The sequence below is a fragment of the Anomaloglossus baeobatrachus genome, chromosome 1, assembly GCF_048569485.1.
Source record: "Anomaloglossus baeobatrachus isolate aAnoBae1 chromosome 1, aAnoBae1.hap1, whole genome shotgun sequence".
NCBI classification, from domain to species: Eukaryota; Metazoa; Chordata; class Amphibia; order Anura; family Aromobatidae; genus Anomaloglossus; species Anomaloglossus baeobatrachus.
The window spans coordinates 689,275,622-689,291,394 of record NC_134353.1 but is presented as its reverse complement, the minus strand read 5'-3'; the positions used below and the strand labels follow the sequence as shown (position 1 = coordinate 689,291,394).

The 15,773-nt window shown below is 44.2% G+C and overlaps 1 protein-coding gene across 2 annotated transcripts in view; it reads left to right on the top strand.

The window, feature by feature from the left end:
* PRODH (proline dehydrogenase 1) overlaps positions 1 to 15,773 on the top strand; it is a 184,784-nt gene that overhangs the window by 153,130 nt on the left and 15,881 nt on the right. For both annotated transcript variants that reach the window (XM_075320217.1, XM_075320208.1), the window contains one exon: positions 9,505 to 9,603. In XM_075320217.1, coding sequence (XP_075176332.1) covers positions 9,505 to 9,603 — 99 coding nt within the window. The remainder of the gene's footprint in view (positions 1 to 9,504; positions 9,604 to 15,773) is intronic.

Here is a 15,773-nt window from a genome sequence, read left to right as displayed (position 1 = left end):
GGCCATCAATAGTAAAGTAACAGACAACCTCTTTAATGTATATGTAGAATGTAAATACACTTGTGTGTGTAAAATATATACAGCAGGTGAAATAAAGTACTGAACAAGTCACCAATTTTCAAAGTAATATTTGTAAAGGTGTTTGAGATGAATTTCTCACCACATGTCAGTAACAACCTATCCAAACCACATGAGCAAAGAATTGAAACCATAGATGTCCAAAAATAAATGAGAATAATGTCCAAAAATAATGAGAAATAATATAGGAAAAAGTATTGATCAAATACAGAAAGAGAGGCAAAGAACTCACCTGCCTGCTAGTGCTTAGGCACATTTAAAAAACAATTTTATTTATTTATTTTTTTTTTTTAAATCCTGACTATAGCATTTTAAAGAGGAATGAAGGTCAGATAATTCCCCATTGGCACTTTATTAAGCTTATCAGGTCACTATTCCATTTATTGTAAGGATTGATGATTGCACTTGCCCTTTTAATACTGCATTCACACAAGAAAATTTGGTCTCCCTCTTTTTGGGAGTAGTAGTGATTTTAGCAGTCAGGCCACAGTGATCGAACACTTTATGTTCTGAGGATCGGTGATGAAGATCTTGGTAAGTTTCCACATGGCATGATCTTATGGAGTCCATGCTTCTAGAGGTCAGAACTGGTAATAAAGCAGGAGAGGCCTACACAATGTTAAGCAGGTGGGTTAAAGGGAACCAATCACCAGGATTTTCGTATATAACCTAAAGCCAGTGCTATACTGGCACTATCAGGCTGATTCTCTACAGTGCTGGCCAAAAGTATTGGCACCCCTGCAATTCTGTCAGAGAATTCTGTTTCTTCCTGAAAATGATTGCAATCACAAATTCTTTTGTATTATCTTCATTTATTTTGCTTGCAATGAAAAAACACAAAAGCGAATGAAACAAAAATCAAATCATTGATCATTACACACAAAACTCCAAAAATGAGGCAGACAAAAGTATTGGCACCCTTAGCCTAATACTTTGTTGCACAACCTTTAGCCAAAATAACTGCGAACAACCGCTTCCGGTAACCATCAATGAGTTTCTTACAATGCTCTGCTGGAATTTTAGACCATTCTTCTTTGGCAAACTGCTCCAGGTCCCTGAGATTTAAAGGGTGCCTTCTCCAAACTGCCATTTTGAGATCTCTCCACAGGTGTTCTATGGGATTCAGGTCTGGACTCATTGCTGGCCACTTTAGTAGTCTCCAGTGCTTTCTCTCAAACCATTTTCTAGTGCTTTTTGAAGTGTGTTTTGTGTTATTGTCCTGCTGGAAGACCCATGACCTCTGAGGAAGACCAAGCTTTCTCACACTGGGCCCTACATTATGCTGCAAAATTTGTTGGTAGTCTTCAGACTTCATAATGCCATGCACACGGTCAAGCAGTCCAGTGCCAGAGGCAGCAAAGCAACCCCAAAACATCAGGGAACCTCCGCCATGTTTGACTGTAGGGACCGTGTTCTTTTCTTAGAATGCCTCTTCTTTTCTTTTTTTTTTCCTGTAAACTCTGTTGATGGCTTTTCCCAAAAAGCTCGATTTTTGTCTCCTCTGACCAGAGATCATCTGACCTGGCAAACTCCAGCCTGGCTTTTTTATGTCTTGGGGTAAGAAGTGGGGTCTTCCTGGGTATCCTACCATACAGTCCCTTTTCATTCAGACGCCGACGGATAGTACGGGTTGACACTCTTGTACCCTCGGACTGCAGGGCAGCTTGAACTTGTTTGGATGTTAGTCGAGGTTCTTTATCCACCATCCGCACAATCTTGCGTTGCAATCGCTCATCAATTTTTCTTTTCCTTCCACATCTAGGGAGGTTAGCCACAGTGCCATGGGCTTTTAACTTCTTGATGACACTGCGCACCGTAGACACAGGAACTTTCAGGTCTTTGGAGATGGACTTGTAGCCTTGAGATTGCTCATGCTTCCTCACAATTTGGATTCTCAAGTCCTCAGACAGTTCTTTGGTCTTCTTTCTTTTCTCCATGCTCAATGTGGTACACACAAGGACACAGGACAGAGGTTGAGTCAACTTTAATCCAAGTCAACTGGCTGCAAGTGTGATTTAGTTATTGACAAAACCTGTTAGGTGCCACAGGTAAGTTACAGGTGCTATTACACAAATTAGAGAAGCATCACATGATTTTTTTTAAACAGTGCCAATACTTTTGTCCATCCCCTTTTTTACGTTTGGTGTGGAATTATATACATTTTGGCTTTGACAATTTTTTTTTTTTTTTTTTTTTTATTGAAGACAAAATAAATAAAGATAATACCAAAGAATATGTGATTGCAATCATTTTCAGGAAGAAACTGAGTATTCTCTGACAGAATTGCAGGGGTGCCAATACTTTTGGCCAGCACTGTATATACCTGTAGTGGTCAGCTCAGATGTTTAGGTTTTGAAACCTAAAAAAGTAAAGTTTATAAAATTTAGCTGCTTGTTGAGAAACAGCAGCTGAGGAGCAGATAACCTATTCCTAGTTATCCCCTCCCTCTGTTAGAATTAGCATAAGTATTATACAAACGATTCATTTTGTCTCTTGTAGGACCTGTGTGAGGTCATACACATGTGACCTGGTATCGAATTTGTTGGCTGAGGCCCCACCCCTTCTGGTCATATGGGTATGACTTCACACAGGTCCTGCAAGAGACAAATCGTTTGTATAACACTTATGCTAATTCTAACAGGGGGAGAGGATAACGATGAATATATTATCTGCTCCTCCGCTGCTGACACTCAACAAGCTGCTCATTTTGTAAACTTTACTTTTTTGGATTTCAAAACTTAAACATCCGAGCTGACCACTACAGGTAAGTAGAGAATCAGCCTTGATAGTGCCAGTACAGCACTGGTTTTAGGTTATCAACGACAATCCTGGTGATTGGTGTCCTTTAAATAGTATGGCTGATATATAAGCAACAGGAAATAAATAGGACAGCCTAGTATAGGCAAAAGGGCTGAAACATGTGAACTTGATTAGTAGTTTTATGGTCCCGTTTTCTGATATCTTGTGCCTTTGAGACCAAGTACCGAGTCTCCATTGGCGAGGGTCCTTGTTTTAGGCAGGGTGTCTTTAGCTACATCCACTAGACAGGCTGCTTCGCCCACTACACCTTACAGCAGGGGTGGGGAACCTCCGGCCCGCGGGCCGCATGCAGCCCGCCAAGACCTTTTATGCGGCCCCCGGGCAGATTCCCGGGGGTGGCAGTGCTCCGGCCACTGCCGTGATCTTATCGGGCGCCGGCCCTTTTAAGGCTTCACAGGCGCTGCTAGCGCGCACCAATGAGCTCCTTCCCTGGCAGGTGCCAGCATGCTCAGGACAGACTTTGTGGGCGGGTTTAGTCCCACAGCAGCTTCATTGTTTCCTGCATTGTGCCACCCGCTCTACACCCCTTCTCCCGTGCAGCGTGCCTCAATCAGTGATGTCGCTCCCTGCCCCTTCTCCGGTGCAGCTCCACGTGCTGTGTGCTGCCCGCTCTCTGCCCCTTCTCCGGTGCAGCGTGCAGCTCCACGTCCTGTGTGCTGCCGCTCCCCGGCGCTGTGTGCCGCCCGCTCTCTGCCACTTCTCTGGTGCAGCGTGCAGCTCCCCGTGCTGTGTGCTGCCCGCTCTCTGCCCCTTGTCCGGTGCAGCGTGCCCCCTGCAGTGCTGTGTGAAGACTCCCCAGCGATGTGGATCACCCCCACTGTTGAGTTTCTCCAGTGCTCCTTACCACTCCTAGTGAAGTCTGTGTGCCCCTTCCCCCCCCTTAGTGATGTCTGTGTGCCACCCCCCTTAGTGATGTCTGTGTGCCCCCCCCCTTAGTGATGTCTGTGTGCCCCCCCCTTAGTGATGTCTGTGTGCCCCCCCCTTAGTGATGTCTGTGTGCCCCCCCCTTAGTGATGTCTGTGTGCCCCCCCCTTAGTGATGTCTGTGTGCCCCCCCCTTAGTGATGTCTGTGTGCCCCCCCCTTAGTGATGTCTGTGTGCCCCCCCTTAGTGATGTCTCTGTGCCCCCCCCCTTAGTGATGTCTCTGTGCCCCCCCCCCCTTAGTGATGTCTCTGTGCCCCCCCCCCCTTAGTGATGTCTCTGTGCCCCCCCCTTAGTGATGTCTCTGTGCCCCCCCCCCTTAGTGATGTCTCTGTGCCCCCCCCCCTTAGTGTTGTCTCTGTGCCCCCCCCTTTAGTGATGTCCGTGCCCCACAGCAATGCTTATGCCTCCCTGTGACCTAGTAATGTGTGTTCCCCAGCATCTCCTGTTATGTATATGCTCCCAGCTCCTCCTGTCATGGATATGCCTCAGTGTCTCCTGTGATGTGTATGCCCCAACCCCTCCTGTGATATATAAATCACACACTGGGGTATATACATCACATTGGAGATGCTGGGGCTGTACACATCACAGGAGGGGCTGGGGGCATATACCTCACAGGAGGGTCTGGGGGCATATACCTCACAGGGAGGGGCTGGGGCATATACCTCACAGGAGGGGCTGGGGGCATATACCTCACAGGAGGGACTGGGGGCATATACATCAAAGGAGAGGCTGAAAGCATATACATCACAGGAGGGGGCATATACATGTCCCCAGCCCCTTGTGTGATGTATGTGCCCCAGTGTATTCTGTGATGTAGGTGTCTCTTGTGATGTGTATATACAGCAGTCCCAGCGTCTCCTATGTGATGTACATACAGCAGACCCAGCGTCTCCTATGTGATGTATATGCCAACAGCCCCTTCAGTCATGTATGTGTCTCCTGTGATTTATATACTCCAGTCCCTGTGTCTGTTGTGTGATGTGTATATAGTCTACCAATCTTATTATCACAAAGAGTTGACTGCGCTCCAGACCGTGACAAACCTGGAAAAGAGAGAAGCAACATAAGTATCACCGAACATCACAGCCGCACCAAAGAGAAGCCGCTCCAGCCACCACAATAGGGGTGAGTTAACTAACTGTTTGACCAAATATAGTTGGTTCATTTTCACATTGATAATTTTGTGCGGCCCCCGAAGGTTGGCAGAAATTTCCAAATGGCCCCCAGCAGCAAAAAGGTTTCCCACTCCTGCCTTACAGGCTATAGCTTCCAAGATGTATCCCGATTCTGTCCTTATTTTTCTGGTCTTCCCATAAGTAAATGGGCTTTCTGACAGAGCTAGAATTAGCTTGTGGCTTCTATCCAGCCATGGTGTAAAATATTCAACTTGAAAGGTTTGGAATGAGAAAATGTGGGTGTGTATAGATCCCAGAGGAGGGAAAGTGAAAGCTTTCCAACTTTGGGGTAATAATATGTTTAGTCAGCGTAGAGAAAAGTGGTGAAGCTGACAGAGCAATCCAAAGCCGCCTCCATTAGCTAGGCATAGCTATTTAGTGAATTTGGACGCTTCAAATATAAATGATTTGGTTAATGCAATCGTCTTTTGAATTGTTGCAGTGTTGGGCGAAGTCTCATAATGCATATAATTACAGTTCAACATCACACAACTATAAAACACTATTTAAGCATGTTACAACACTTTAATCTGCTGTATTTGCCATTTGCACTAATTAATATACACTCTGCAAGAATTTGTAGCCCACTTATCAGGAACAAGGGTGTGCTTTACATTCTGGTTGAAAGTTTACGACATATGCTTTACAGCACATCCAGCCTGCAGAGAACGGCTTATTACAGTTTAGTAATGGCATCTTCTGGATTAGTTTCCGTGCTGCTAGCTATATGTATCAGAGCCAGAGAAACGCTGCACAATGTCCGAGCTTCGTATCTCAGGTGCTGCCCAGAATAGTACAGTGGATACGAATACCAAGAACATACCGTAATTTACGATTTATCCTGGAAAATGTGGGAATATTTTACCAGTTATGTTATATCATCATAAAATGGTACTTATTATGTAAAACTGTTCCTCTACTTTTGGTATTTAATACAACAAACTATTTTTGGCTTTCTTATAAAATCCATCTAAAGGGAGTTTTCAGCACCTGTCAAGAGGTGGTAGGTGTCAGAAAGCCCATTTAAAGGGAACCTGTCATAACGAAAATGGAATCTGACCTGCAGGCACGAGGTTATAGAGCAGAAGCCACTGATCAGATTGATTTATACATTTTTGCTGGAGAAGTTTCAATGAAAATTGCATTTTGTTATTTGAAATCCTTGGTGTTTGTCAATCACTAAATAGGACCAACCACCAAACTTGTATACATGGTCTTCCCTGTATGGCTTTGCATGCAGATATATCTGTCACACTAATTACTACTACCACCCACTGGACTCATTTTAGTCTTTATCCTTGTTGTTTGTACATGAGTCTAGTGGGCGGTCCTACTGGCAATTGACAGCTATTTCTGCATGCACAGTAATACAGGGAAGACTGTCAATCACTGATTAGGGCTGCCCACAGGAATTTTCTACAAACATCAGGGATGTCAATTAATTCTAAACCTTACCATTAGATCAGAATTTGACATATTCTAAGGGGGGGGGTTTCCCCTCATATTTGTGACATGTGTATTGACAAGTGACACTCTAATGATCTAGGTGCAGTCCAATAAAAAAAAATCGGGCAGCACTTGGATATGTGAGCACCTTTGCTTTATGGCAAGGTGCTCCATCATGCTGGAAAAAGGCATTGTTGGGCGCCAAACTGCTCTTGGACAGTTGGGAGAAGTTGCTCTTGGAGGACATTCTGGTACCATTCTTTATTCATGGCTGTGTTTTTAGGCAAGACTGTGAGTGAACCGATTGCCTTGGCTGAGAAGCAACCCCACACATGAATCGTTTCAGGATGCTTAACAGTTGGCATGAGACAAGACTGGTGGTAGCGCTCACTTCTTCTCCTAATAAGCCGTTTTCCAGATGTCCTAAACAATCGAAAAGGGGATTCATCAGAGAAAATGACTTTACCCCAGTCCTCAGCAGTCCACTCCCTTTTGCAGAATATCAGTCGGTCCCTGATGTTTTTTCTGGAGAGAAGTGGCTTCTTTGCTGCCCTCCTTGAAACCAGGCCTTGCTCAAAGAATCTCCACCTCACAGTGCGTGCAGAAGCACTCACACCAGCCTGTTGCCATTGCTGAGCTAGCTCGGCACTGCTGGTAGTCCGATCCCGCAGCTGAAACCGTTTTAAGATACGGTCCTGGCGTTTGCTGGTCCTTCTTGGGCGCCCTGGAGCCTTTTTGGCAACAATGGAAGCTCTCTCCTTGAAGTTCTTGATGATGCGATAGATTGTTGACTGAGGTGCAATCTTTGTAGCTGCGATACTCTTCCCTGTTAGGCCATTTTTGTGCAGAGCAATTATGGCTGCACGTGTTTCTTTAGAGATAACCATGGTTAACTGAAGAGAAACAATGATGCCAAGCACCAGCCTCCTTTTTAAAGTGTCCAGTGGTGTCATTCATACTTAATCATGACTGATCGCTAGCCCTGTCCTCATCAACACCCACACCTGTGTTAATGGAACAATCACTAAAACAATGTTAGCTGCTCCTTTTAAGGCAGGAATGCAATGATGTTGAAATGTGTTTTGGGGGTTAAAGTTCATTTTCTTAGCCAATATTGACTTTGCAAGTAATTGCTGTTAAGCTGATCACTCTTTATGACATTCTGGAGTATATGCAAATTGCCATTAGAAAAACTTAAGCAGTGGACTTTGTAAAAATTAATATTTGTAGCATTCTCAAAGCTTTTGGCCATGACTGTAGAATGTGTTTTGCATCTTCTCATTGACTCTTATCAAAACGCAGCTCAAATGGCAAAAACAATTGACATGTTGCTTCTTTAAACGCTGAGTTTTTGCCCAAAAATATGCAAATTAAAAGCAGCGTTTTGAACAGCATGGTGTGCACAATAAATCCCTATTTCTCATAGACTTTGCTTGGAAATCAAAACGCATGCATTTTGGCATTAAAATGGTGCAGTTGAAAACGCTGCTGAAAAGCATGTAAAAACGCAACGTGGGCACATTGCCTGAATGCATCCTTATACTGAATCTACCCGTGAGTGCATTTTTTGTTTGGGGTTTTTTTGGCGGTGTCTGCTTTCTTTTGCAGATGTCTACTTTTCTTTTAGAGATGTATGCTTTCTTTGATGAAGAGCGCTGCTGTATTCTTTAACTTATTTTTTTAGCTGCGTGGACACTGCCTTCTGGAAACCCAATAGCCCTACTTGCGGATTTTAGGTAGGGCTATTGGGTATTTTAGGTAGGGCTATTGGGTATTTTAGGTAGGGCTATTGGGTATTTTAGGTAGGGCTATTGGGTATTTTAGGTAGGGCTATTGGGTATTTTAGGTAGGGCTATTGGGTATTTTAGGTAGGGCTATTGGGTATTTTTTAGGTAGATCTGTTGGGTATTTTAAGCATACTCCAAAAAAGCCACTAAGATCCTACTAAAGGCCCTGTCACACGCAACGACGTATCTAACGATATATCACCGGGATCACGGATCCCGTGACACACATGCGGCATCGTTAGCGACGTTGTTGCGTGTGACACCAACGAACGGCCGTATTTTTGAACGATCAAAATTACTCATCTTATCGTTGATCTTTGACACGTCATTCATTTTCAAAAAATCGTTGCTGTTGCAGGACGCAGGTTGTTTGTCGTTCCCGAGGCAGCACATATCGCTACGTGTGACACCTCGGGAACGACGAACTACAGCTTACCTGCGGCCGCCTGCAATGAGAAAGGAAGGAGGTGAGCGGGATGTTATGGCAGCTGCTCTCCACCCCTCTGCTTCTATTGGGCGGCTGCTTAGTGACGCTGCTGTAACACTGCACAAACCGCCCTCTTAGAAAGGAGGCCATTCGCCGGCAACAGCGACGTCGCTAGGCAGGTAAGTCCGTGTGACGGCTCCTAACGACTTTGTGCGCCACGGGCAGCTATTTGCCCGTGACACACAAACGACGGGGGCGGGTGATTTCACCAGCGATATCGCTAGCATTATCGCTGCGTGTAAAGCCCCCTTAAGGCTTATTTTCGGGGTAGGTCTTTTTTTCGGATATTATATTCTTCTCAGCTTCTCCTGTTATCCACAGATCGGCCTGTGTATACATTTTGACAGGTTCCCTTTTCAAGTATTAGATTGGTCATTGATGGCTTATGGTATTACTTCAATTTTCTGTCAAATCAGCAGGTATCCTACTTATGAGACTCCAGACAATTCTTAAAAAAAAAAAAACACATTTATGTGCTAAATTTTTCTTGTTGGCTCTTTTTTTCTTAATTTAGAAATTGTAGTTCAAGCTATTTATAGAAATAATTTACTGAAAGTAAAAATTGCAGTAAATTGTCCTGGATGTTACATGTCCCAATCTATAATTTCAGTAACAGTTTAAGGACAATGTGTCTCTTTAAAATTGCGTTTTCTTATCTTAATATATTAAACAGGATGGCAAAAAATATCCGTATCTGAATGAAAAATGTGATTTTAGTAGATGTATAATTCTGTAGGAAATCATGGAGGCTATTGAGACTTGATTATACCCTTTTGTGCTACAGATGCCTTGATTATGTCTTGGAGGAGATCCGACACAATCGCAAAGCAAATGTGATGGTAGCCTCTCACAATGAAGATACAGTGAAATTCACTCTGAAAAGGTGGGTAGTTTCATCCCTTAACTGGCTGCATTTATTGAGTGCACGCTGAATAGCACGTGTGACTGTTTCATTTGCTTCATAAAGAGACTAGATTTCACAGTAGGTCAGAAGCTTACTTATACCAATGAGCATTGCACAAAGCATCCTTCCCCCTACAATAGGCCAAGATTACAATAACTGCTGTTTGGTGGACTGATGATATCAGTGTATATTATTGAATGGAATGCTCCTTGTGAAATTTTGTTAATTGTTAAATCCATCCCATAATTAAATATTTTTTATTTACACTTTAATTCTTGTATTAGCATAGATTCCAATAACAATAACATGGAATAATAGTAATAATTTCTATTGATTATCCATCACTGTGTCCACCCTGCTTCATGTGGATGCACATGTTCTGTCTTGCTCCTTTTTCTGGTCTATTAGTGATTCACAGGTATTCCTGGTATGGTGAGCCTTGTCCGTCACAAATCCTGTCAAAATGGATGACGTTGTGCCCATGTGAGCAGAGCCAACTTCTAGAAAAGAATTGTAAAATGGTTATGCAATGCCTATGATTTCCGCATTAGGCATTGAGAGATGCTGCTGCATGTTCCGATGTGCAGTGTATTATAGTCTTATTAAAGGGAACCTGTCACCAGGTTTTTCCTTTATGAGCTGCAAACACCACCACTGAGCTCTTATATACAGCATTCTAATATGCCATATATAAGAATCCAGGTCGCTGAATAGAACATAAAAAACCCTTTTATAATACTCACCTAGTGTCACTGCTCTTCGGTCCGGTGCCGCCTCTCTGCGGCGATCACCGTCCTCCTTTTTCTGAGGCCTGTGTGCATGACTTGTCCTACGTCATCCACACTAGCCGGCATTGAGGTCCTGCGCAGGTGCACACTGATCTTCCCTGCTTAGAGCAGATCAAAGTATTATGGTGCGCATGTGTGGGTGGTTTTTAACCTTTCCTCGTGTCTACTTATTACAGTACTTTGATCTGCCCTCAGCAGGGCAGATCAAAGTGTGACTGTGTGGGACTGCAATGCCGGCCTGGGCTGGATAGGAGGACGGATATCGCAGCAGAATGCAGGCGCTGGACTGGAGAGCAACGACACCCATCGGACCGGACAGCCCCCCCCCCAGGTGAGTATTATTAAACCCTAGGTGAGTATTATTAAAGTGTTGTTTACATTCTACACAGCAGCCTTTGCTCATATATACAGTATTCATGAATGCTGTATATAAGAGCCTACTGGTGGTGGCCGCAGCTTATGGCCACCAAACGAACACAACGGACATCCTCAGTGGCGTAACTAGAGTTTGATGGGCCCCGGTGGAAAGTTCAGACCTGGGCCCCCCACGTCTCCACGTACACAGACATTTGGGGTATGGGATAATGACACTGACACTCAGGCTACAGGATAATGGCGCTGACACTTGGCTCTTAGCCTCAGCACCCAGGTTTCCCATGATCTGAAATTCCTTTATCAGCACCCAGCTTTCCTATGTTCTGATATCTAGCTTCTTCATGCTCTGCTATACATCTTTCCCTCAACACCCAGCTTTCCCATATCAGAGCATGGGAAAGCTTGGTGCTGAGAGAAGATGTATAGCAGAGAATGGGAAAGCTGGGTGCTGAGAGCCTTTTTCCCTCAGCACAAAACGTTCCCATCCCCTGCTTTTATCTTTGTTCCCCCTTGTATATAGTTCTCCAAATACTATAATGGCCCCACATAGCCTTCCATATAGTATAAACGATCCCACATAACCCTTCATATATTAGAATGCACCTATATAGTCCTCCATGTATTATAATGCATTTCCCCTAGTTCTCCATGTATTATAATTCACCTCATAGTACTCCATATATTATACTGCACCACATAGTCCTCCATGTTTTATAATGCACCCCCATAGTCCATGTATAAGGTAGGTTCCATAGTCCTCCATATATTATAATGTAGTCCCCATAGTCCTATATGTATTATAACGCAACCCCATAAAACTTCATGGTGTATTATGCAGCCCCATACTCCTCCATGTATAATACACCCCTATATTCTATGTATAAGGTGTCCTTCATTTTGTATTATGCAGCCCCATACTCCTCCATGTATAATGCACCCCTAGTCCATGTATAAAGTGTCCTTCATGTTGTATAATGCATCCCCATAGACCTCCATGTATAATGCATCCCCATAGACCTCCATGTATAATGCATCCCCATAGACCTCTATTTATAATGCAGCCCCATAGACCTTCATGTATAATGCAGCCCCCTAGAACTCCATGTATAATAAACCCCTATAGTCCATGTATAAAGGTGTCCTTCATGTTTATTATGCAGCCACATAGACCTCCATATATAATGCAGCCTCCCCAGGCCTCCATGTATAATAATGCAGCCAGCCTCCCCAGGCCTCCATGTATAATAATGCAGCCAGCCTCCCTACTCCTCCATGTATAATAATGCAGCCACTGTGTACTCACTAATTTTATATAAAAAAAAAAAACACAAGTACTCACCTCTCTCCTCATTTCACCGCTGCTCCGTCCTCACCTCTCCTTGTTCCCTCCGGTCAACGTCCTCCACTCTCTGCTCTCAGCACAGCAGTCGCACAAAAGTGACGTCACCGCGCAGGCACAGGACGAGAATGATGATGCATAGAGCGGCGCCGGCCGCTCTATGCTTCATCATTTCTGTGCGCGATGACGGGGGGTGGGGGGCCCTGTGCCGCTGCTGACATCGGAAAGGGGAACCCGGTGTCGGCGGCAGTGACTCCGGGTCATATAGCTGCCGCGTGGTCTGCGACAGAGCAGCACAGCTCCTCCCTTACTGAAAGGAGCTGGCTGCTGATCTGCCAGGCGCCGCGGCCCCCTATCCTGCCGGGCCCGATCGAAATAGCGACCTCTGCAACTGCGGAAGTTACGCCCCTGGACATCCTCCTGGGATCTCATGACTTTATTTGTAGCCCAGAGAATTATGGGTGCTTCACACACAGCGAGCTCACTGCCGAGATCGCTGCTGAGTCACGCTTTTTGTGACGCAGCAGTGACCTCATTAGCGATCTCGCTGTGTGTGACACTGAGCAGCGATCTGGCCCCTGCTGCGAGATCGCTGCTCGTTACACACAGCCCTGGTTCGTTTTCTTCAAAGCCGCTCTCCTGCTGTGACACACAGATCGCTGTGTGTGACAGCAAGAGAGCGACAAATGAAGCGAGCAGAGAGCAGGAGTCGGCGTCTGACAGCTGAGGTAAGCTGTATCCAAGATAAACATCGGGTAACCAAGGTGGTTACCCGATATTTACCTTAGTTACCAGCCTCTGCAGCTCTCACGCTGCCTGTGCTGCCGGCTCCGGCTCTCTGCACATGTAGCTGCTGTACACATCGAGTTAATTAACCCGATGTGTACAGCAGCTAGGAGAGCAAGGAGCCAGCGCTAAGCAGTGTGCGCGGCTCCCTGCTCTCTGCACATGTAGCTGCATTACACATCGGGTTAATTAACCCGATGTGTACTGTAGCTAGGAGAGCAAGGAGCCAGCGCTCAGTGTGCGCGGCTCCCTGCTCCCTGCTCACACTGGTAACTAATGTAAACATCGGGTAACCATACCCGATGTTTACCTTAGTTACCAGTCTCCGCAGCTTTCAGACGGCGGCTCCGTGCAAGCGCAGCGTCGCTTGCACGTCGCTGCTGGCTGGGGGCTGTTCACTGGTCGCTGGTGAGATCTGCCTGTTTGACAGCTCACCAGCGACCATGTAGCGATGCAGCAGCGATCCTGACCAGGTCAGATCGCTGGTCGGATCGCTGCTGCATCGCTAAGTGTGAAGGTACCCTTAGAAACAAGGCAATCTCAAATGGTGATACTAAGAATTTATTCCATAAGTCTTAAAGCAACATGTGACGTTTCGGCCAGGTGGCCTTTATCAGGCAACTTGTTATTAAGACTGTCAGGGTAGTGGTAAAGGCAGTGGTATCCACCACTATTCTGCATTTGAGTGCCTTGTTTGTTTGTTTTTTTTAAGTTACACCCAAATAAACATTGGAGGCTACCCAGCCTCTACCCCCCACCCAACCCTCCCCTCCCCAACAAACATTAAACAGTCTTGTAGAAAGGAGATATAATGTAAAATCTGCAGCTCCACACATTCCTAGACAAATGTTCTTAAGTACCATTATTGCATTTATCAGTTAATCCAATTAGACTTTTGTTTTTCTTTGAGTTTTTGCTTTGTTTGGCATTGTACACATTTAAATGTCATTTTTCATATAGGATCTAACCTGTTCCCATGCTACTCTCTTCTCCCCAAACCTCCATCATCATTATAGATAAGTTCTGCAGAAATTTCTCGCCCTTTTCCCCTTGTTATCAATTCTGAGTAAGCCCAATCTAAACCTAACCACCAGTTCCCTCGATGCCAACCTTGACCTGTCTATCCATCGTGCCCATATTTTTTCAAATTTGACGCCATTTCTTTTCCGATATATACTTTTCACCAGATTTATCACCCAATTAACTTTTTTGACATATTCAGATATTGTAGGACTGTGGTCCGAGATCCAGCATTGAGCGATTAGTTTCCTGGCAATATATAATAGTCTAGATACGGCCACTTTGCCCTCCTCCTCCAAAGGTAAAGAGTGCCTTGTTTCTAATTCTCTGGACATATGGTGTGGAAACCTACAAGTGCACCTCAACATCTTACACTGTGGCTGTGCCTTATACTGCTAGAAGTATTTATTTGTAGCCTTTCTTCCTGCAGACATATCCAGGCACACTGCAGTGTATCGGATTATGTACCTGATGATGACACCAGCTCAGAGTGGAAGCGTATTATTAATAATAATAATGATAATAATAATTATAAATATACTTGGAAGAAACATCTGCCGGCTCAATGCCTTTTATCCCTAAAGATCATATAGTAAAGCATTCCTGTTGACATGTTTTTTTGTTGGTTTTTTTCTTGTTTTTTTGGGTTTTGGGGTTTTTTTTTGTTTCAAAAATGATTTATGTTGAAAAGAACATAGATAAAAAATATTAATGTAATAAAATAATTACCGTAGTTTTTTTTTTTTTTTTTTTTTTTTTTTGTTTACTACATTTATACACAAAAAAAAGGAAGCATGCCATCATTTTTTCTTCAGAGAACATTCATGACCTTATATCAGTATATCTGTTACCATGAACTGGGAAATGTGTGTAAAAGGTACTGCTTCTGACTTATGCTAATATTATCTCCATGCTCTGACAGAATCTACTTACAATCCCATTACTCATCGCATGTAGGACAAATGTAGTAACCACAATTCTTCTTAATGTGTCATTTCTGATCCATCAGGTAGAACACAAAGGCTCCAGAATTATTACTCTTTACTCTCTCTCGCTCTAAATCCTGTGCACTGTGGATTTAATTATTCTTCAGTGAATGCCTAATGTGCTTGATTTAGGTAGGCTGGCGCACACAGTGTAATAATAAAGTCTATTTATGCAGGGGTTTTTTTTTTATATTGATTTCTTTTTATTAAAAGGAGTGTTTGGTATTGAAAATCTTGAGCTGGTCTGAAGTGATAATTTCTCTACAAAGCTTTCTTTAGAGCTGTTAGAAATAAAAAGCACAAAAGTTCTGCTCCTCTGAGAGACCATGGCATTGTATAGATTATGGTGGTCCACCACTACAACCAACTGGTTAATGGGGACAAAAGAATGGTGTCGTTATTACCCTATGGAGATTGTGTATACATGGTATTCGCACCATAATTACTGCAGTGTGAACGCATTTCTTTGTCAACCTGTGAGCAGAAACTTAATGAACATGCAATTAAACCAAAGGTTTTTTTAAAGTTAGAAAAGTGCTTAATGTTATTTTCCAGAATCACAATATTGATGTCTTAGGCCGGGTACACATATCTGGCTTTTATCCGGTTTGACGGATGCGGCGCACGCCAGTATAGCATGATACAGTATAGTGGCAGCGCCGCAACTTCCGGGTCACATGCTCCGGTCACATGACAGCATGTGACCAGCGCTTGCTGCGCTGCCAGTGTACTGTATACACTGTACTGGTGTGCGCCGCATCCGTCAAACCGGCGAAAAGCCGGATATGTGTACCCGGCCTTATCCTTTATCGGTGATTGTGGTGGTCCGACTCTTTGCACCACCAAAGCCAATCA